This window comes from Anastrepha ludens, chromosome 2 (assembly GCF_028408465.1).
Source record: "Anastrepha ludens isolate Willacy chromosome 2, idAnaLude1.1, whole genome shotgun sequence".
Lineage (NCBI taxonomy): Eukaryota > Metazoa > Arthropoda > Insecta > Diptera > Tephritidae > Anastrepha > Anastrepha ludens.
This window is the reverse complement of record NC_071498.1, coordinates 96,919,557-96,944,702: the sequence shown is the minus strand read 5'-3', so window position 1 is coordinate 96,944,702 and position 25,146 is coordinate 96,919,557. Positions and strand designations below refer to the sequence as shown.

General features: G+C 35.2%; 1 protein-coding gene across 6 annotated transcripts in view; it reads right to left on the bottom strand.

Annotated features, from left to right (window-relative positions):
• LOC128854836 (uncharacterized) overlaps positions 1 to 25,146 on the bottom strand; it is a 153,475-nt gene that overhangs the window by 22,359 nt on the left and 105,970 nt on the right. For all 6 annotated transcript variants that reach the window (XM_054089253.1, XM_054089252.1, XM_054089255.1 and 3 more), the window contains one exon: positions 273 to 706. In XM_054089253.1, coding sequence (XP_053945228.1) covers positions 273 to 706 — 434 coding nt within the window. The remainder of the gene's footprint in view (positions 1 to 272; positions 707 to 25,146) is intronic.

Here is a 25,146-nt window from a genome sequence, read left to right as displayed (position 1 = left end):
GTAAAAATACAATACCTTAATATGTATATTATACCATGCTCCCAAAATCGTAATGATCCAATGAGGAACAGAAATTTAGAAGATAAAAATCGCTTCATTGGAAGCGTTCAATATCATATCAAAAAGTGCTACGAAGATTTGGAAAACCATTTGTACAAGGTAGTATATTTTAGAGGAGATAAAAAAGAGTTTGATGCATAAATAAATATTTTTCGAGCAAAATGTTAAGCCACCCTTTTTGAACAAACCTCGTACATGAATAATAAACTCACCAGAGCCGGATCATTGCGGCTACGTTCATTTTTGTTGTTGTAGTCATAACGTGAATTCGGCAGTTTGGTTTTCTTGCGTATAATGTGAGTGAGACCCTCCTCCTCCACCTGTAAGCCTTCATGGTAAACCTCTTGCTTGAGAATTTCCAATTCTTGTTGGAAGGATGCATTGATTTTAACAGTGGCTGGGACTTTTTCAGCAATTGTCGGCGTGTCGGCTCGTGCATCTGATTGCCAATCCCAAGCGTTATCTTTTTCGTCTGCCTCTTGCTTGATTAAACTTTCACTACCCTCCCCATAGCTCTTACCATCGCCATCGTCATCGTCGTTAGCTGCGTGGCGGCTCTCTTCTACCGGTATAAGTACAGTGTGTGCAACAACGGGGTCATCGTCATAATTAATGTCGGGCAGTGCGATATCACCCATGAAACCACCTGTAGGGAAAGCAAAAAAACGAAAAAAAAACCAAAATATTTAATTGAATTCAGATGGTGAGCTGCAGATGAAATATGTAGTATAAGAATATGAATAAATAAACGAAAATACATACTTGTGGATAAATAAAATAGTGTACATATCTACATAGTCTGCATACGTATATTCTTAAATGAATGTCCATAAATAACGATAATGCAAAGAAAAGCCAATTTAAACTGTGTCTGGGTTCATGCGTTTTGCAAGATAAAAGATTTTCATTTCATTGGCTACTTTTAAATCATTGCTGCTGAAGCGTTGGACGTTTGGTGAGGTGGTGTGATATATAGGTATGTATATAATTGGCGCTTACGCCCTTTTATTGGGTGCTTGGCCAAGCTCTTTATCTTTTTTGTGTTGTGTGACTTCGAAAAATGGAGGAATCTACAATTTTATATTGCCTCCGAACGGTAGATGATATTTTTGTGGGCAGCTCTTTGATGACAGAAATACGCTCGGAGGCTTGCCATTGCCTGTCGAGGGGCGGCCGCTATTAAAAAAAACTGTTTCTTCATTTTGGTGTTTCACTGAGATTTGAGCCTACGTAGTCCGAATGATAGTCACGCACCAACTCATTCGGCTACGGCGGCCGAATTGACACACCCTTAATATACCACTAATAACATCGCACACACAAACAAACAACTTTCCTCACGTTAAAGCTACAACACAACCCGAAAAACTGTTCGGAAAAAAGTAGGCGTGTCAAAAAAAAAAAAAAAAACAAAAAAAAAAAACTATTCAACCGAATCATCTGAAATTTTTATATGTTGCTCACAGCATCAATGGCTATCGCCCGTACTAAAATTATATTATTATTTCAATTATTTCAAATTTTTTTGATTAAAAAACTGAAAAAAACCCGATTTTTAGAGTGTCAAATTCAAAACCGCACCATTTTGTAAAATAAATAGCTACAGTCATACTCAAGACCACCGGGACCCCTTAAGCTAATATTCTTAAACCATACCCATATGCTGTTACATTCCATCGTTATGTGAATAAAATTATAATGCGCTTGGGGACAAGTGCATGGATATGATAAGAGTCACTCTAAGGTCTTTATATGGATGAGAAGTATAGTTAAGCGGATATTACTTTTACTCGGACCAAACCTAACTTTGTCTTCCAGATAGCTCGCCCATTGTAGTGTTCAAAATTAAAATTAAGCAAATTGTTAAAATCATTGTTATGAGCATGTGTCAAACAAAATAATGAGACAATCTAAACAAGAGTTGCCATAGTACGTGTTTTAAACATTGACCAATCATATTTAAATTGATGTGATAGCAAAATTGAAAACAATAATAATAAAGCATCACAATAAATAGTAATTGCCACAAATACGCCCTCGTTAGGCAAACAATATATTTTTAATTTTATATTTGCTTGCATATGCACTCTGAAAATAAATTGTCTGCAAACATTGTAAACAAGCTGATATACCTATGTACATATAAATAAATGATTGCATGCCATTTATATACTTTGTGGCCTGGTAATTTTACGTTATCAACGTGTTGGTTAAATAAAATATTTTAATTGAAATTTTATGGCTACGTTATGGTCGTCCACTGGTTGGTATTCTCGCTCCAGGCGAAAATTTGGTTTTCATTTCCAGATGCATATGTTTGTTTGTATGTTCATTTATATATGCACGAATGTACATGCAGGTGCGTATGTGCTTGATGGACTGATGAATCGGCAATGGCAATCGCTGTCGAAATTACAAACACAATATCTAGATACTCCATGTCGCTCATCGTCCTCTGCTATCCTAGAGTTAAATAATGTTAATTTAAATAAATTTGCATTTGCACACCAGAATCTACAGTTTCAGGTGCTACTGGTTATCGACCGACCCACATATCAACCAAATGACTAGCCGACCAACCGACGGCTTTTAACAAACCATTTAATCAGTTCAAACCATGTAAACATTGCAAACACTGCTCCTGTGTTAATACACCATCCTGTCATTGTATGTGTCATTAATTGTTGCAGTAGCGTAAAAAAAGCTACCAAGCTGAGCTGGTTGAATGTTAATTTAATGTGAGTAGAAATTGTGCAAATAATGTTGGTGAGCACGCTGAACATGAGTTTAATTTTTTGAATTGAAAGATAAGCTGGAACAAGATTGACATTTACGTACACATACATATGTAGTTAATTTGAGAACTCTCTTTATTGGAAAATGTAATTATCCACATACGAAAGTCTGTTATATTTTCACAGGAGCAGTATTTCGTGCAATTATTTCCGTTAATTTCACTAAAATCTAAATAGAACCATCAAATAAGAACTTTGCCTGAAAACTCTATAGTCTCTGCAGTGTTGATTGTATGGAATACTAGTATATGGAATGAGTGGAATGTGGAGTATGTACGACTAGTAAAGACTATGGCGTTTTTTCTGATTTTTGAAAAAAAAGTCGGTTTGTGCGTGACCACCATTCGGTGCATTCGGACTCGAAGAACATAGAACATCAAATTATAGAAAAAGTGTTTTGAACGTCGGTCGCCCCTCGGCAGACAAGAACAAACCTCCAAGTGTATTTCTTCTATGAAAAAATAAAGGATGTAAGCACCAATTATTTAAGGGGTTACATGCGCCCAGAATTTTCAAAAAATCAATTTTTTCGATATTTTGGAAGTATGGTATCTTAAGAATATTCTGTGAAATTTTCATGTAGAAATTTCCAATATTATAGCTTCTACATCCCATTAAATAGGTAGAGAGCGGTCTGCGCGCTCCTGTATCTCAAACTTTAAACTCGTTTTTCTCGAAACTACTTTTTCTGGCACGGTCTATTTTGTGATGCGGTTTGTTTTTTAATATTCGAAAGTGTTTCCTCTATAGATTTGAAAATTTTATAGATGTAATTAAGGTGTGACTTTATGACGTAAAACGCATATGTTTTTTAAAATGCGGTAAATTGCAAAACTATTCGAAATTCAAAAATCCGGTTCGACAGACTATAACTACAACTTGATTTTACAAGAATTTGTTTACTTTTTAAGGAGAAATGATGTAGACCGTGGAGTAACTTTTTTTCATTGTACTTTGGGTCACGTGATTTTTTATATACTTTTGGAGGTTGAATTAGTTTTAAAGGTGTTTTTCGAAGATTTGGGGCTTTATTGTGAAAAAACGGTACAAAATATTTTATTCGAAGTATTGGCCATCGCTAGCTACAACTTTCGCCCATCTTTCGGGCAATTTCCGGATGCCGTTTCTCCAAAATTCTGGCCGCTGCTTGGCTATCCATGACTCAACCCATATTTTCGTAGCCTCGTACGAGGAGAACCGCTGGTCCGCCAAATCGAGACTCATATGCCGGAACAAATGATAATCGGAGGGAGCTATGTCTGGACTATACGGCGGGTGGGGTAACACTTCCCAGCCAAGCGTTCCAAGGTATTTTTTGACAGGTTGAGCAACATGCGGCCGAGCGTTGTCATGTTGCAAAATAACCTTGTCGTGCCTTTTTACCGTTTCCGGCCGTTTTTCTTTCAATGCCCAGCTTAAACGCATCAATTGCAGTCGGTAACGATCCCCCGTGATTGTTTCGCCCGGTTGGAGCAGCTCAAAATATACGACGCCGACCTGATCCCACCAAATGCAGAGCATGATTTTCTTGCCGTGAATATTCTGCTTGGCCGTCGACGTTGATGCGTGGCCGGGCAAACCCCATGATTTTTTGCGTTTTGGGTTATCGTAGTGGATCCATTTTTCGTCGCCAGTCACCACCCGATGCAAAAAACCCTTCCGATTTTGTCGCTCGATCAGCAATTCGCACGTAAAAAGTCGCCGTTCGACGTCGCGCAGCTTCAACTCGTACGGGACCCAATGTCCTTGCTTTTGGATCATTCCCATCGCTTTTAGACGCTTGCAAACGGTTGATTTATCAACGCCCAATGATTCAGCAAGCTCTTCTTGGGTTTGGCACGAGTCCTCGTTTACCAATTCCCCCAATTCCGCGTCCTCGAACTTTTTGGGCTGGCCAAGACGCTCCTTGTCTTCGGTGTGAAAATCACCACTTTTGAATCGTCGAAACCAGTACTCACATGTTGAAATCGACAGAGTATGGTCTGGGTAGGCCTCCTGCAGCAATTCACGGGCTTGGGCTGTATTTTTTTTCAAATTGAAGCAGAAAAGCAAAGCTTCCCGCAAATTGCGTTTCGACGGCACGAAAGTTGACATACTCGGAGCACGAAAACACTGCGTTGTTTATACTTCAGCGAAATGACAGATACTGATAAACAAAGCCTAGGGATGAGGCTTTGTCATGAATATATATTCAGTATTGCCAACGCGATAAAGTGATAAATAGCACCATCTGTGTGTCACCTTTAAAACTAATTCAACCTCCAATAATTTTTGTAAAGAAAAATTAAAATCCATTTTTTTATAAAGTGCAAGTACTAGTAAAAAATGTATAAAATTGTTTTATATTTAATTCTGTTGTTATCCCTTCTAAAAACCGTTTTTCTTTTAGCGCAATTTCGGCACTGCTGGACGTAAATAATCTCTTAATAGTAGGCGCTATGTAAACAGTGGGAGTGTTGCTTTCAAAAATTTGAGTAAATATATAAAATTGCCACGCATGCCCTTTTGTAGGCGCTTGAGCGGACTTCGCCTCTAATTTGGAAAGTATCTGTTAATTTTCTTCTAGAAATACTACATAAAACGTTTCTTGTTTCTTGTTTGCGTTAAGATTTTGAGTTTGGACCAACCTAAAATAATATTAGTCACGCACACAAAAACCCAAGTTTTCGTTATAATAAGTGTATGACTTACTAGACCCACTTTCTGAAAGCTAGTAAATCCATACAAAGTTTTTAATTTTTTTAGTAAGTAAGATACTTCTTTTTGATATCACCATATTTCTTCATCAGGGAATGAATTATTATAATTTTATTAATGTTGAAAATGTTTCTTAACCTCGGAATAGACTTTAAGGTGGTAAGCATATATGTAGTAGAAACTTGGTATATAAAAAACATTTTTTTTTGTCCTAAACAAGAAATATATATTAGAAAAAGAAAAAAAAACTACCTCATGGATCTTCAGATAACGCAATAATAGGATACGACTGATGATTGTTAACAACAACCACACATCCACGATTAAAGAGATACGACTCCAACTAACGGAGAAATATGGGATGGAAGCCAAGGCATGTTAATTTTTTAACAAAAAGCTTAGAGAAATTCGTATACATAACATCGACCTGTAAACATTTCAGAAAAGCTGTCTATCTACAAATATTTAATAATTAATAAGATTACAATTGTATTTTCGAAGTTTATCTTCCAAAAGAAGTTTCAATTCATTTAAATACAGTTAGAAAAGTATGCTTAGCGAAATGGTTTCTTAGTTACAAATAGCGTCAAATTGTGCGATTGTGAATCTCTCAGAGAAATTAAATACTACTCAGAAGGCAGCGTGTTAAGTTTACAGTATTAGACTACTAAAGGGTGATTTTTTAAGAGCTATAGGAAAGTTTTTCTTCTTCGGCCAACTTTCCAAGAGCCCATTCACCAAAAATTCTGCGTTGTCACAGAGCAAAACAAAGGCTTTTTACTTGGGAACGTTAGGTTAGGTTGAAGCACTTGTCTAATATGGGACACTTTCAGGCTCATAGCCCATTGTGATGTCGCCTGCGGACCTTGTCCTTAACTCTCCTAAAACCAATGTGTACTTTTCAAAAATTTTGGGAAGATATCTGATTTCCACAGAACTAAGATCTTCCAATTCATTAAAGAATTGTCTACCTGAAATGGTAAATCTACATATGGATAGAGCAGGACAATGACACAAAAGGTGCGATATCGTCTCTTCCACTTCCTCATTTAGACAACTTCTGCAGAAGTCATCTGTATGCACACCCATCCTATTAGGCAGTGCTCGGTTATAACTGAAATCAGTGTGCTAAGACTGTGCTTAACTCGTTGTATGCGTTTAATTCTGTGCGTTTGGCATTGAGAGTCGGCCACAATTGCCGGCCGATTCTGCATGTGGTTTCATTACGCCATCTTTCATTCGCTGCTCTTACAATTTTCTCAAAGATAAGTAGCTTACATATTTGTAAGGATGTGCCATTGTCTATGTACTCATCGGTTAATTTAGTGCAAAGTTTCGCTAGTTCATCGGATCTGCAGTTACCCTCAATGTCACAATGGTTGGGGACTTGGGTTTAAAAGTTAACGAGTTATAGATTCTTTGGGATGCCGTTACGACCTTCGAAAAAAGTGTTTTTCATGTTGCTACATAACCTCTAATCTTGCAAAAATATTGTGCTTTTACACTTTTAAACCACAATATCCCGAGAATAAACTTGAGCTATTCTGAGTCAGACTCGGATCCAAACTTTCTAGGCTTCCCATTATCTATTGCTACGATGATACTTATATTTGATTGAACTGATTGTCGTGAGGTTCATTACTTGCTGTAATCCCTGCAATGAGTTTTATTTAACCCTTACCTACAGTATTGCCTTGAATATGGTGTTTCGTCGTAGACATATTTGTTTTATTTGTAGGCTGGCGCTTATCTCTAATCCCTGACGTTCATTGCAAATCATTGAATTTGAAATTAATCTACGTGTTTGGTTGTCAACATTGAAAAAAATATTGGGAATACTAATATACCGTACAAACACAAGCAAAAACGGGAACAAAACAAATGTAAAAATAATTTAATTTTGCTTATCAGTGATAATAGCTTGCTTACAACTAGCTACGTATATGAATACAACTACAACGACAGCTTTAAATGAACCCTGTAGGGAATTATGTTTCTACCCATTAAGCTACTAAATTATGGAAATTTACTTTTTTGCGGATACTTTCGTCTTTCACTTAGCTGTTACTGACTCATTTGTTTTCTAATCCACTTGTTACCTAAATTGGTGATATGTTACCCGTCTTGTTTTATTAATATAGTGGAATGATGAGATTTTCCCTGATTACAAAGGTTTGCATTTCGAAGCTATAAGTTTTTTATTTAACCAGTATTACACATTTCTGTTCCAGGCGTGGCGCTTGCGAATTCAGTGTTAACGAGACCAACCACGGTAGTCAAAAAACTAGCGCAAAAGCTTATGTTATTTTTTGTTTTTTAATCAAATAGGTAAGTACCTGGGAGGGCTATCTTCATTTGACGCTATTCAATCCGGACTTTTACGTAATGGATCTTCGGGCTATATTCACTAACCCCGAAAATACTAAGATCTACATATAGTAGAAAAATTATTATTATCTTCAAGCTGATAAATTTGTCGAAGCTATCAAGTTTTAGTAGTAATTTCTTGCAGTTGCGCCAGCAATTTTTTTTTGTCATGTCAATAAATTGAGTAAGCAAAATGGAATTGCTGGAACTTTAACCTACACTTCCTTGCTTGAAATGAATCAAAACTATCGGGAATATAATTTTTTTAATTTTGAGACCAGTTGAATTTTTTACTGCTGGGGCAGAATACCGGGAAAGGAATTTTACAATAAATAAGGATGAAAATAGAAGGAAGAATTTGATTTCTTCGTCCAAGTGTCCAAGTGTGTTGAGCAGTCATTTTAACCTAACCCGCGTTATTGTATTTCTACTGAATAAAATATGACTGCTAAAATCAAGAAACTTACTAATTAATAAAATTCAAAATAACAAAGTTTTGTATTGAAATCGTACAACTTCAAACCTAAACAGCCTAAAAAATTTTAAAAAATTTATTAGTGAAACCGGGTATAAATAAATAAAATTTCGCATTGCACAAATTTATTTAAGCGCTTATCGTTAGACCGAACTATAGGAAACTTACTTGAATTTGGTTGGATTTGTGTAGCGACCACTTTGCACACACAGACCTGATATACGTAAAGTTGGTAAATCTACATACATATATATGTAAAATTAGTTGTTAGTGGAAGTTGTGGAACTCATACATATAATTAACTGTGGCAGCCTGTGAAATGATATGAGGGAGGGGGAATAGTAATACTTTCGTTTACATACGCTTCACATCCCATATCCCCTATACTCTAGACTTGGCTACCTCGGATCCCTTGGACTATTCAAACGAGGAGTTGATTGCAGAAACGTGTGGTTATTTTTCAGACATGGAAAAATCATATTATTCGAAAGGAATCAACAAACTAGAACAACATTGGATGAAGTGTATAAGCCTAAAAGGGGATGTCGAAAAATAAAAAAGGTTTTCCGAAACAATTAAGTAGCTTCTATTTTTGCACCGACTTTTCAAACGACCATTGTATCTCAGAATCGGCCGTAAAATCCATAATTAATATTTAGTATGAATATAATAAAATTTACATAGAATGAACACCTTAAACGGAGCAGATGTTTAATTCTTCATTTTTTGTTATTTAGTAACAAAGTTAACCAAAACCAAGTTGGATGACTAATTTTGCGTCACCTTGTATATATATAATATAATTGTCGCTTATACCATTTTTGTTAAGTGTGTGGCGGAAGCTTTCTTGTCCAATTTGTGGTGGTGTTTTGACGGGTTACTTATTCGCGAGGAGCAGAATCCGTGGTTCTACTGGCCATACGAGTATATGCTGCATTATCCTTGGATAGCAACGTGTGGAATGCACGCGTTACATACAGGTATGCAGAGTATCGCTAGAGGTATTTTGCACTGATTTTTCACTGGTCCGTTGTACGGATTTGAATATAACTCAAAAAGTTATTGGAATCGCATTATGAAACTAGCAGCGATTAGTGAGCATAGTCTCGGTTATTAATAACAGCAATAAGAAAAAATCTGTAGGTTCGTGTTTTTCGTAAAAGATGATTTTTTTTTAGTTTTGTTGCATATTAGTGAGCATAGTCTCAACTATTAATAGAAGCAATAAGAAAAAATTCTGAGTGGCGTGTTTTTCTTGAAATATAAAATTTTTTTTTTTTTAATTTTGTTAAATTGTTTGTTGAATTTTCGTTTTTTTCGTCCAAAATTTTTTGCAAAAAAAATTTTTTTAGTATTTTTCATCCTAATAAGAATTTTATCCTAAAAAATTATAATAAATTTTTTATAAAAATATTAATAAGAACCGAAGATATTTAATTTTAAAAAACTCCGTACCAAAATTCTCAACATTGAATAAAGCCCAAATTATAAATTGTTTTAAACCTTTTCATTTTACTCTTTATTACACTCAATCCTACAATTAGATCAATTTTTGGAAAAATTTAAGATCATGCCCAACAAACTTGGATCACTTGATATAGAATCGCTCAATACTAAATTTTCCTACAGGGTACATCAAAACATATTTGATTATTCAAGCCAACGTTATATGTACATTAATCAAACATGGGTAAATTGTAGGCGGATATCATCAAAAGCATTAATTTCCTAGCAACTGTTCAGGATTACATAGTGGTTGTGTATAAAAGCCCACAAATGTATAGATGCAAAGTAAAGATGGATAATGATTGAGTGTAAATAAGAAATATGTATAGAAGAGGCTAAACAGTCAGTTTAGAAGGCATTTATAGTTATGTACAACCACATACACACATGCATATATGTGTACAGACCTCCGGCTGCCAACTGTTGCGAAATTTTCCCATAGTCATTAAGAGCCTATTTCCTCTAGAGTACTTTCATGTTTGATAATGTTGGCTTAAGATGATAAAACTGCACATAATGGTATACGTACACTTTTTGGTTGCTGAATGAGTTAGGATTCAATGGGAATATGTGCGGTGGTAAACAACCAACAAATCAATCCTCTATCAACTCATTTATTCCCAGTCGGAAGTGATATACATACATGTATGCATTGTTCCTTCATAGGTTGATATTTTTATTACTAATTAATTACTACAACACGTTTATATAATGTGTACATATATATTTAACAATGAAATGTGCATCGTGTATCGTTTGCAAATCCATACATTCGTCCCTGTTCACGTGCATACTCGTACGCATATTCGAACACAGTCGGCTAAGCAGCTGAATCATTTTAATCAGTATGAGTTTAACTTGCGCGTCAGCGAATTGGTGTAAATTATAAATAAATGTGTATATATATCTTGCATATGAAGGTAAATATGTATGTATGTACCCTGCAAGAAAATTCATCTATTCTGATATTCCACCTTTCTAGTGAGTTCAGTACTATGATGGATTAATTGTGATTAACTGTTTAATTGACGAATTTTACACGGTGATGTCCTTTGAGTTCCCAATTGCCTCTTCGTTGCCATAATTTGTCTATACGAGTATTTGCTCTTAGAAAGGCCAAAGAACACTTCGTGGTCTTACGTGGTCTCTTGGGCCTCTATGTGCAGGTTTCTGATAAATGCTCAGCATTTTTATTCAATACTTCACAGAACTCAACAAAAAATGATGATAACCCAACAATCCACACGCGTAACCAAAAAGTTGTTGAAGAAATTCCAGAGCAGCGACTGGCGTTCCCGTGAGAAACGCATAATCAGCAAAATCAGCAAAAGATAATTTATAAAGTCTGTTGTAAAAGAGACCAACCTCGTCCGGAACCATTTTTTTTGTTAACCCTGTAGCCGTGTTGCTTAAATTACATCTTATGCCATATTTCTGATGGATTAAAGGGCCACACTGCTTAAACGAACAATTATTTGCTTAGCAACTGTGATGCATTCAAAGAGAATTCATTGCATTCAATAGAGTATTTAGTAGCTGTGATTTATATTGTGCCTTCCCGATATCACGCTTTGGCTCAATGCTTGAATCTACGGACATTTAGTCATACATTCTTAGTGAATTAAAATTTAGTGAAACTAGCATGCAAGGCGTTTACAACGGATTGATTGGATCACTTCCTCAACGCAATAATGCAGAGCATCAGCCTCTTTTATTTCTGAACCAAAATATGATACTTAGATGAAAATTTCGAATTTTCACAACCTAAAAATTAGCTTGTCTTTGTGATTGCGCACTTTGGACGTGATCTCCCCTCATGTTGACATTACTGCGCTGCGCAAACACCTGATCCCTCAGAGGGAGAGGTCTGACTTAGGCGTTTTATGTACTACAAATTGAATTGTTATAGAAAAAATTAACGGGGTAGCTGGAGTAAGGATGTTTTTAACTTGCGTCCACTTGAATATATTTTCCACAGCTTTCACATCTTCGTGCTATGACTCTTTGCACTCTGACGCTTTCTTCCCGTATACTCGTATACCCCGTTGCAAAATTATAAACACACCACCCTTTTTTATAAAAAAACTTGTACTTTGTACAATTTTTTTGAAAATTACATCAAAACTTTCAACTTTCTAACCAGAATTTTAAGAATTTTTCTGGGTATGTAATTTTATATCAGATTGATTATAGCAAAATGCATCTAAAAAATTATGTTGATTTTTGACAATTTTGTCCGCTGAGGTGTCGCGCCTTGTCTGTCATGCAGAGAAAAGTTATTATTTACGAGAACGGCCATTTCTCACTTTGAATTTACACTTTGTTATATTAAAATTCAATGGGCCATACAACTGCTAACCTAGAAAAATTCTGTTCAGAAAATTAAAATTTTAATGACATTTTTAACAACTTGTACAAAGCGTGAAATTTTGCGTTATTTCATTTTTATTGTACAAAAATTCTGGTTAAAAATTACAAATTTACAATATTGGCTTATTTGAAAGTTTCATTAAGATTTTTCTTCATACAAAGTGGCGCAAAATTAATCATACTATCGGAAGATTTATAATTTTTACAAATGGCGTTGTGTGTCAATCATATTTGACACTTGTAAACTAAAAAACTGTAAGAACCAAAATAAAGATTTACATTAGCCAAAACCATTGTTTTTTATTAGATAAAAAAGTTATTCAAGTTATTGTATTTTAAATCTTTAAATAAGAAATAGTTGGCATCCTCAGAATACATAAGTGAAGTATTACCATCAATACACTGGGTCCATTTAAGGGGCAGGTTTTCATTGCATCTATCATTTATTTAAGCCAATACATACTTACCGATCACCGTAGCCTGATGTGTTGGTGTGTGACTACCATTCGGGGAACGTAGGTTCGAATCTCCGTGCAACACCAAAATGAAGAAAAGGTTTTTTCTAAAAGTAGACGGCCCTCGCCTCATGAAAAAACTCCTCGTAAAAAATATTCTCCGTTCGGAGTTGGTTTAAAACTGTAAATCCCTGCATTTGTGGAACAATATCACGACGCACTTAGTTGTGCAACTAATATTGAATATGTACTTATGTATATATACTAAACGACGCTTCTTTCTTATTCCATATTTTACAAAAAAAACAAGTACATACTAATAAATCTCTCATTGGCGACTATTTTGTCAAAGAGTTACACCTATTTTGCCTCCTTGGAGAATATAAAAGACTCTCAAAAGCAACCTACCTTATCCCATGCACAACAGACAGAGAAACAGACGGATAGACAGACATATCCTATTTGATTAATTTACGATTTTTCTTTTTGCTGCTGCAGTCAAACAAAACCGGCTTGATTCCCGATTTGGCTTCTATGCTTTTGAGGTTTTTATGCTTTTAAGTTAAACCTGGAATAGCTAGAATTCAAAGAAGTGGAAATTTGTTTTTTTCCAGCCTTTGGCAGATTTGAATGAACGAGAAAAGCATTTTTTCTGTTCACAGTTTTTACTCGTATGATACTGAGCTCAGACATACAACCACAGTTGTTCAGGTGTTTTCTCTGCAGGGTATTTATGAATGTTTGTTTTATCAGATTTTGTGTGTGTCCAGTTCAGCTGGTCAACACGCAATTAATGTTAATAAGCTGTTTTCATTTCATTATAGGGAATTAATTTGTGAAATTTATTCATCGAATAGCACACACATAAATCAAATTCTACAAGTATATACACACACACATGTATGTGTACATATATGGTACACCGTATAATTTTTGAGGTATTGAGTTTTTGTTTTTAAATAAAATAAAAACCATTACTGTTTTTAAACGAAATGCCAATATTTGGGCATTATAAACTTTGAAAGTTTATGATCGATCTAATATTATGCCACTTTTTCAGCATAATTGGGCACATCTTAACCCATTACAGCATAACGTTCGATATATCGGACATGAGTTAAATTACATTTGTATCAAGCAAGTGTGATGTGAAGGTGGCTTAAAGGTTGTAATCGAGAGAAAACTATTTCTTCAACAATGGCAACCCTTCATTTGTCGACTTATCGCAAAGAGTTCCCGTTATTTTACATTTTTCAGTATGGCGAATTGCAAGCAGACTTTTTCGCGTGAAGGGTGAAATATTTTTTTGGTATACTTTTAGCAAACAATTTTAGTGGCAAGTGTTTATTAGTGCATAAGTGTGTTAGTAAGCAAAACATAAAAAATTCTGAAGTTTGCTTCATTATCAAACATTTACTGTAGTATTTAGTTGTGGCGTCCGATATATCGAACCTTAGGCATAGCAGGCTCTAATTGGTTTGGTTTTTTGCGTTTTCCAGATTGACTGTAGATAAAATTTTGAGCCTTTTGAAGAGCGATGATGGAAATATTAACAATGAAAATTGCAAATTTTTCTTGCACAGAATTCAGCCAACGAATACCATCAGAAGAAGATTTTAACTGTAAGACTGCTACAGACTTTTTTAAATTCTTTTTCAATCAGGAATTGATCAAACAAATTGTGGACTAAAGTAATATTTACGCTGGGCAGAAGAATAAACAGCTGATGGTTACTGAAGATGAAATTTATGTCATTTTGGGAGGAATGATACTTTCAGGATACGCTAAGTTACCAAACAAACGATTTTATTTTTCCAGAGACAACGGTGTTCCAAAACTTCTTTCCGAAAATATAAGGTGTAACAGGTTTGAATCAACCTGTCGCTGGAAAGATAACTATGTAGTTACCGTCGCAACCAATTTCGAAAACATGACAATGAAAACTGCCTCACGGTGGTCACACGTGAATAAAGCAAAATTTGCACCCCCCCCAACCGTCTTTAATTTTTAACTATAATAAGTATATGGGTGAATTAGATAAATGCGATCAGGCGATTGCAAATTTGCGTACAAGGATGCGGATAAGGAAATGGTGGTGGCCAATTTTTGCCTATTTCGCTGATGTTTCAATTGTAAATGGATGGTTACTTGCGAAAAAAGTTGGCTGTAATAAGGACACTGAGTTCTTCTTTGCATTTAGGAGGCATGTGGCTCGAACTCTGCTTGTGACACACATCAAGGCCGAAAACCAGCTACACCATTGTCCACTACACGGTTTGATTGCCTCAACCATTGGATTGTTCCAATAAATTCCGAACGCCGTTGTGCAAATAAGTGTGGTGGGAAATCAAAATACAAATGCCAAAAATGTGAAGTAGGCCTCCATCCTAAGTGTTTCATGGAGTATCATGTAGAGCCCAATACCTAAATATATTTTATATTTAATTAATTTACTAGTATTTCTTGATTTCAGTCATATTTTAAATAAATTTTGCTTGAAGCATTCGGTTTTTTTTATTTCTCATGAGATAGCTTGAGGTGCCGGTATGCATAACGTTCGATAAATCGGACGGCTTGTTTACAACAAACTACAGACAAATGTGTAACTTTTCTTTCACCACTCGATTTATGTGATCTCCGTAACCCGAAATTTTCACAGAAATTCATTATAAGTATAAGGACAAACTTTATGCAGTAATGGGTTAAAGTCGTTGAAGCAGCAGAAAAAGTAGTCCAAAAGAATAATATTACATAAAACTCGTTTCAATAATGTAATGTATGACATTTTACACCTATTTTTTATACAGAGGCTTACAAAATTCAATTTTTTTTATATGATTTCTGTTTTTCCGTTGTATTGTTGTATGAAGAACACGGTAAAATTAGAGATTCGATCGTAATCACTGCGCCTTAGAGGGTTAATTTAATTTAATGCAAACTTGTTTATTTGTTTTTGGAATTCGCATACATGGTTATAATGTGTAAGGGAAGATTAATAGTATAATAGTGTAGAACTTAAGTCGAAGTTTCTAGTACGTCAGGTTTTTAAGAAAAGGTGCGGTAAAAATACTAAGAAACAGATTTTATAGGTTTATAGCCTCAAAGTTCTCAGCACCATGACGTAACTACCGAATAATTGTGTTCAGCCCTCGAAAATACATCGCAAACCGGAATCATATAAAAAAAACAAGAACCATGTAAACCTGTATTATTAGCCTCTAGCACTTACATTGACCGAAAAGTTGGATCCATCTTCGGTTGTGGACCAAATAATGGATCAATGGCACTAAGTACCTTTTTCATTAAAAATTTGCTAAGTGTACTGTATACAGGGTGACAAAAATATATGTTTACTTGGACGGCTGATGTGAAAGGTGTCTATATTTATTTATTCAGTAATATCTAATATTTTAGAATATTTAAGACTCAAAAATTACTAATATAAGAAAACATTTAATTTAATTAATTAAACATATAATTTGCATTAGCACTATACTTAAATAATGTCTTACTAAAGTCAACGTGAAAAGTGTTAAAATGACAAAAATTCTGCAAGGAAAGTTAAACTATATTATTTCTAGAAAAGTCTGGCAGTCAATTTTCCCGTTAACGAGGTCAATGGTAAATTATACAGCCTGAAGGGTATCTCTGTCACTTAATGGGAAAAGACTGATCAATCGACAGCGAGATTCTTGTGATGGTTTCGTGTCTGAGAAATTGAGTGAATGGAGTGCAAAACACACAAATTTTTTAACCATTTTCACTCGATTAATATATACCCTAATTTGGATCGAACAAACGCGGAATATAATATCTTATGAGCAAACATACCAATGAATTGAAAATGGTATAATTTAAGTGCGTGACCTTGAATCAAAAGTCAATCATACCTCCAAAAAACTATAAATAAATTGATTTAATGAAGTCAAAATAATTAAAGAATTGCTTATTTCCATATAACTGAAATTGAAATTGAAATTTGAAAAGGTCGAGCCAAGGAGCATCAGGAGATTTGGTGGCTCCTAAAACACTCATGCTAAAGAGCCCATTGTATTTAAAGCTCTGGAAAGGGGGTGGATAGTCAGGAGGGAAGGCGAAAAGTATCAGAGAAAGAGACCGGAAAGAATAGAGACAGAGATAGAGATAGGTAGTCCTGTGAGAATTTTCCAGATTCTTTGGCAAATCTGTAAATATCTTCCAGTTTTAGAGAACGAATATTACTCATTCTCATGACATCGGAACCCAAAACTCGTACGCGTGCTCTAGCAAAGGAAGGACATTCACAGAGAAAGTGCTCGGTGTTATCTGCCTCCTCCAAGCATGACAGGCACACTGGGTCCTCAATGATTCCAATGGTGGTCATATGCTGACCCCATGGGTTGTGTCCTGTAATGATACCGACCATCAACCGAATGTCTTTCCTTCTAAGTTTTAGTAGAAAGTTTGATAGTTTTCTGTTCGGACTTGTCACAAAACACTTTGCAGTTCTGCAGGTCCCTGTGGGGGCACCGCTAATCCACGGTTGGCCAATTCGTCGGCGATTTCTTTTCCTTGAACACCGGAGAGTCTCGGAACCCATATAAGTATAAGCCTGTTTTGTCTTGCGACAGAATTGAGCTTCTTCTTACATTTTTGAACAATCTTTGAGGTTTGCTTCGCGTTCTCCAGGGCCTTCAGTGCTGCTTGACTGTCACTGAAAACTCCAATCTGTTTCTCGCTCCATCTCCTCTCGATTATCCATTCGGCTACTTTCAGGATGGCAAAAACTTCTGTTTGGAAAACAGTTGCCATTTTCCCCATAGGATAGTGATACTTATTACTATCGTTTAAGTACCATCCGGCTCCAGACCTTATTTCATTCTTGGACCCATCGGTAAAGAAAATATCCGTCAAACCTCCCTGCATGCATTCTGGATTGCTCCCTTGCTCACGCAATGGAAATCTGACATCAAATTTCCTTCCAAATGAAACTGTGGGTATCAGATCGTCTTTAGGTGCCAAAAACAGAGGATATTGCTCAGATAGCAACCTAAAGATTTCTCTGTGTCCCGAAGTTCCGTCTTCGTGCCAGAAACCATATTTATGGAGTATACACATTGCTTTTATTGCTTCCAGTTGTATCTTAAGATCCAGGGGAGCAAATCAAGTATAGCATTTAGGGCATCACCAGAGGTTGTACTCATGGCACCCGTGATGCATAAACATACACTTGTTTGTAGCCTGTACAGTTCCCGGATTGTGGACTTAACCATGCTCCGTCGCCACCAGACCACTGAAGCGTAAGTGATGATTGGTCTGATAAGTGCTGTGTATATCCATAGGACCACAGCAGGTTTCAGACCCCAGGTTTTCCCAAATGCTGAAAAATCCTCAATGCGCGATTCACCTTCCATATATAATAACTAATAACACATGACTTGTATAATCATAGACATATATAAAAATAGATCCCTTCTTTTCAAAGGTAATTTTATTACTTCAAATCGCAAGTATACGGTTCTTACAACTAAGTTAACAAACTTAAACATAACAGAATTAATGACGAGAGTGATAGTGTAAGAAAAGTTGAATAAGAAAATACGTTACAATTTAAAGAGAAAGAGTTTGCTTGAGGGAGAGCCATTAATAAAAATATCAGTTAGTTTATGAGCGAATCACCGCTTTTTATACGAGAGAAACATAGGAGAGGATAATTGAGCGAAATAAATATGATAGTAGTAACGGAATTACAGTAGGAGTTGTTGGTAGTGGGAGTATTGGTATGTAACCAAGAATGATGGAAACAAGATTGCGCCCATCAGAGAGTGCGTGACGTCACGTTTTCCGAGTTCTGCAGTGTTGTTAAATTTAGTGGTTTTTTATACCCATAATGCGAAAATTTTTAAGTTTCGTGTTTGTTTCTTTCTTTTTAATTCAAAGCTACCGAAACTGTAAGTTGAAAAAACTGCATTATTAAACAAAATAATGTCAAAAAAGGTAACTCTGAGAAGATTTTAGTGCTAATGCGAATTTGTTGATTCTTATAATATTTGATATTTTGAAAGTCCAAATTTAATTTTGGTCCTTTTAAGGTTATGAAGGAATATTAAATTTTCTTCTCTCAACTCTTCTTAAAATGGAAAACCTTTTTACCCATTTTGAAAAGCGTTTGAACTTACTGAATGCGAATTAAAACCGTAGAGGTGTAATCGTTTCTTCCGGTCATCAATCCTTAGTGGGACATAGGACATTAAGAGCTGTATTCATAGTAAAAATAAGCAAAAAATACCAGAAAATACTAAAGAAACCATAATGGCATTTTTATAAAAAGAGTACCTTATCTAGTTACATAACCTCAAATATAGCAAGAAAGTCATTCCCTTAACAAAACAGTTTCGCTTAACAAAACAAAACACATAAATTAAATTGTACATAACCATACCACATTTATTTCAAAAATTGCACATTTTAAAAACAATTTTTAACGCATTCAAAATTCTTTAAGTAATTCAATACAAATTTTATATTTTATTTTCTTTAAATAGGCATTTTAGTGCGTTTTTATATCCAAAGCTAGGCAACACTACAGCAGGGAAGGAGAGATTTGACTGCTGAAATGCTACCAGATATTAAAAAAGTAAAGCCAAATAAAACAGAGTGAATTATTGAACTCATTTAAAAAAAATGTATATTTTACAGAATAATAAGCACTACTTTTAATTAGAACAGGCTAGAAAAATGTCATGAAGAAAGAACTAAAACACCGAAACTAAATAACAATAAAAAAAATTTAAATCAAGTTACGAAAATGGTAATCTGGCCATACTGGTGATAAAACGACGTAACTCATTGTCAAATTCGCTGAGCGCAAAGTAACGGTACCACGATAGGCGCCATCTCATTATTCCTTCCATCATGGTATGTAGCCATATGCAGTAGTAGTTATATGCAACAGTCGTGAAGTAGTCGGCAAAGCGTGTATTTGTAATGGAATGTGAGAAAAAGTTTGGTATTGTAGAGGTCTTGAAAATTTTCTTTTTGTTTACATTTTCCGGAATGAAGAATCAAACCGTTCTGTTACTCGACGATTGTAAACGGCTTTCTATTATCGTATGAAAACCATATTTTTTTAAATCTTTCTGTTAATTTTCAACAAATTTTACTTATGCATATATTTTACCATTAATAATCGCTCTAAATCACAGCACTTTTTTTGTTCTTTTTCTTTATCGCATTTCATAACAAAAAACTTGGTGTAAAAAACGCGACGTCATGACCAGAAATTTACTTCTTTAACCTCCGAATAGTTTGTCCTGTTTAATTGGTTCATGTGCACCAGTAGCTCTACTAATGCAAGCGGTTTCTGACCGAGTACGAGCGTAGTAAGGGTTCATGGACGCTAACATATATTGTGCATCTCTAAATAATTTTAGTGTTCATACAATAAAACACCGCGCTATAGTAAAAGCTATCCAGAAAAAAATTCTTATACTCGTGAAACTATAGATTTTATATTATTAATGGCGCATACTCAGTTTTTTATTATCCCTTCTTTCTTAAAGTTTCAAAAAACTAAATTTTTAAAAATGACATGCTCTTTGGTATTAAAATGGATAACAAACGAAAGAGGGTGCATCCAGCTATTAAACAAACTCAAGAATTTTTTTTAAATTATTTTTTTCGAAACCTCGGGAATGAAATACTATATGATAGAAACATTTTTTTCTAATGACATTGACAATTTGCAATATGATAAACTCATTGAGATTTTACGATTACTAAATATTGAAAATGATTCTGATGCCTGGAAAACTTATATTGGAATCAGAATGTAGAAGTTCGAGTTGACAATAAACAGACAAATGCGATATGTATTCTTTAAGGTGTCAGATACGAATGTTTCCTATAGCCCTGCCCTTCAACATTTACGCTGAAAGAATTTTTCAGGAAGCTCTCCAGAGCTCGAAGAAGGCATTGAAGTCAATGGATTAAATATTAATAACATAAGATATGCTGATGATACCACATTTATACATACAATATAAACGATTTACAGTCACGACATACAGCGAAAAGTATGAGCTTAAAACCATTTACGTATATAACTCCCTAGTTGGTTCTAAGCTTGAATATGCATCTTTGGTTTAGAATCCAATTTATGCCTCTCATTCAAATAGAATTGAAAGAGTACAATGAAGTTTTATTCGATTCGCTCTGCAAACTCTTCATTTTTCTGATCCACTACCAGCCTACAGTGCTCGGTGCATGGTAATAAATCTGGGGCCCTTTGCCAATAGACGTACCCTTCAGTGGTTCTGTTGATTGTTCCTTATAAAACTTTACGATTTTACTATTCATTTAATGACAAAACAGTCAAATCAAACTATTATAACTCTACCCCTACGACGAGCGCTTTAACTAAGTGAAATAGAATCTACAGACTACTCGACCTAGATTTTTCTATGCCAAGATTTTTTTTTTCCATTCGAGAATGGCGTCCCTCTATTCAAATTAGCTCTCTTTTATTCCTAGCGTATAAGATTTAATTTTAAGTAAATATGTATATGTTTCTAGTTTGTAGGCTTCCATTTGGTAAAACCAAGTTTACGAATGTGAGCAGAAAACACAATTCTAAACTGTCACGATTTCAACATACATCTAAACATTCGTATTGTAAAATGTTATTTGTGTTCTGTGCTTTTGGACACATGAATGGAATATTGGACAATGAAAATAACAGATATGTACAGACTTGAAGTCTTTAATATGTGGATTTGCTGAGGAATTCTAAAGATCTCTTGGACCGAAGATGTATCCAACACAGAAATGTACACAGATGAATAGGGCGGTAGCGTGAGCTTGGTTTGAACATATCATGCGAAACCCTATCATGCAACTCTCATGGCTGAGAAATAAAGAGGGTTCAGATTGGAGGTACTTTTACCAATAAGGATTTTTTGACAGATCACGCATGACTACTGCGAAACTAAATACATAATTCCTTTCAGTATTCATCATGGAAAGACTTACGCCTCAACAACGTTTACAAATCGCTCAATTGTATTACGAAAATCGACGTTCTGTGAAAAGTGTTTATCGTTTTGCTGTATTTGGGATCAAGAGCAGCCCGAATCCATTACATTCAGTGGGAATTATAGTTTGGTGCGGCTTATGGGCTGGAGGAATCATCGGCCCATATTTCTGCAAAGACGAGACTGGCGCCGTTGTAACAGTGAGTGGCGAACGCTATCGCGCCATGATAAACAACTTTTTGGTGCCGGAAATTGAAGCCAGTGATCTCTACAATGTTTGGTTCCAAGAAGACGGTGCTGCTTGCCATGCAGCCCGTGAAACAATGGATTTACTGCGTCGTCGTTTTGGTGAGCAATTTATTTCTCGTCTTGGCCCAGTAAATTGGCCACCAAGATCGTGTGATATCACCCCCTTGGACTTTTATTTGTTGGGATGTGTAAAGTTTAAGTGCTTTGCGGATAAACTAGCTTTCATTGAGGCATGGTAAGCCAACGTTACTAAAGTTATTCACGAGATACCGACCGAAGGTCTCCTCTTTACGGATGGCCGAATTACAGCGCAGTTGCGGTAAATATTTGAAAAGTATTATAAAGGGTTTTCCAATAACAGGTGTTATTTAAATATATAAAAGGATATCGAGAAATGATTAACGATTTTTTATGGCCGGAATTGGATGGTTTTGATCTGGACAACGTTAATTTTCAACCAGACGGCGCTACGTGCACGTACACAAGCAACGAAACCATTGATCTTTTACGGGAAAAGTTTCCGGACCGTGTTATCTCTCGAAGAGGTGATCACAATTGGCTACCGAGATCTTGTGATTTAACACCTTGTGACTTTTTTCTTTGGGGCCAAGTGAAAGGGAAGGTCTATGCCAACAGCCCAGGGTCGATTCAAGACATCAAAGATGCAATTCGTGAGGCTATCGAGGATATAGGGCAGCCACTTTGCAATTCGGTTATGGAAAATTTCATGAAAAGGTCGTGGTGGTCATTTGCCTGATGTTATTTTCCACTAATAACGGCATACCTTCCTCTTTATAATGAAATAAACATCCGAGCATTTATATTAAAAAATATCATTTTTCTTTGATTATCAAACAAACACCTCTTATTGGAAAGCCCTTTATTAAAAAAAAGTTTCATTTCTACACGAAATTGATCACCCTTTATAAGGTGTTGGATATAAAACACAACAGGGATCTATGGGATGCAGCAGAAGTCTATCATATTTTTCATGAAATAATATCAAATTGTATGAGCACTTATATTTATATACACTGTAACTTATTTTAAATTAGATAAATTATTTATTATATGATCGTTAAAATTCGGAAATGAATAGACAAATAAAAAAGGACAGTTTATTTTGAAAAAAAAACATATATATATATAATAAAGAATACTTCAACTTAAGTTAAACTTCTTCTTGCAGTTTTACAAAATTGTAAAATTAGTTGAACTTTCCTTCTATAAAATAAATCAAACGCAGTGGCTACTACGAAACTTCAAAGTCTTTAAATAATAAAATGGATGATAAAATGAAAAATTAAGTATGCAGCATTACTATATAAAATTCATAGTTTTACATGTATGTCACATGCAATTTTTCCTGGATAAAGAAAATTTAGTTTAGTCGCGCGATGTAATTGGTAAGAAGTTCGGTTTTCTATGTAGCGATTCCTGCCAACGAGAAAATGAAGACAATTTAACACTTCTTTTGTCAGTTGCCCGCTCTGGCCAAGACGCGACACCGTATCTACAAAAATATTTCTTTGAATATCTAGCGGGCATATACTCTGCCAAAGCGCACTCAGCGATTCAAGAGGTAAAAGAAGAGCGAAGCTGGAGATGCTTAAATGTTATCACAATGGGTCAGTCGCGGTCTAAGTTTACTTCAACAGCCAACACAGTCTTACCGAACCTAAATATGTACAAAAATAGAATATGGTGTACGAGTATGTACATATGTACATTAATCCAAAGAAGATGCTTCAGATCACATCAGTACAAAAAACGCATCACAATAGAAAATACTGTCATTGTTATCATCGAGCAGAAAGAAAAGCATTGACTGACATGCAAACACACTGAAATATCACCGTACACGCATACAAAAACATCTATAACCACACGTAATCGGGACGCGTAATGTGATATGATAATATATAAGTATCTATGTATGCATGCAAGTGGAATCGTTATCTCTGTGCTTCAAAAATACGCTGGATAATTTCGTTTTTTCCTCATTTTTTACTATTTTTAAAATGCAAATAATTTAGTACTTTTAATCTCGCTCTAAATACAGCCCACTTATGTGGTCAGGTGGTGAAGAGAAGAGAACCCTTGAGGCCTGTAAAAAGCATTAAAATAAATCATAGATGTGTAAGCGTGCTCACGTATGTGTGCATTTAAAGTAAGTATGAAAAATATGAGTGGGTATGTTTGTACATATATAGATATTCACTGTCAACACTATCCACTAACCACATTCAAAATACCTGAATGCACTGATACTTATAATACCTATAAATAAAATATATAAATATAATATATACATACATATGCAGGTAGCTGGCGGCTCATGAAAACGTATGTACTTTAATAAGGATATATATAAGTATATAAATATGTCTATTTTTTATATTTACGTTCAAATCTCTGGCATTTAAATTTTCAGTAGACATGCTTAAAGATTCGTTTTCTATCCATTTCCTTTGTATAACACACATTCCTCATTTTATATTCATTTTCTATTTCTATGACAGTAAAGCTATTAAATTTTCACAATTTAACTAAACTCGAAGGGCGATGAAAGCAAGAAAAACTTAGAGCGGAGCAACAGTGCAGACATCATCCATCTGAATAGGAACATATGCTTTGCATGGGAGTGCTGAGTTCAGCAGAGGCACTAAATGGCTCGAATGCTTGCGGATGTGGATTATAAGCTTTATTTCCTGAACGAATTCTATTGAGCCAATATATAGAATTTTTTTTTATTAATGATTTTTAAACATTTTCAGAAGCATTGTGCAGTTGCAACTAGTAAAATAAAAATAAGACCTACATACGAGGTGTGTTCAAAAAGTATCGCGAATTTTGAATTTTCGCAGGTTAAGTATATTCGAATTTCTATTTTTTTGTGGCGATATGTTGGTACTCATGTCTCTCACTCGTGCCGACGAGTTTGGCCATTTTGAATGTTCAGTTAATTTACGCTAGCTACTTTGACAAAAGCAGCATGGCATGAACTTTGCTAATGAGATGTTGGACTCTGTCCGCGAAGTCCCAAATTTGCTCCGCGTGGAAACCAAAGCTCAATCATCTCAATGGAAGCTGCCGCACGAACCAAGACCGAAAAAAGCGCGCCAAGTTCGGTGGAATTGAAAAGTTTTGCTTACCGTTTT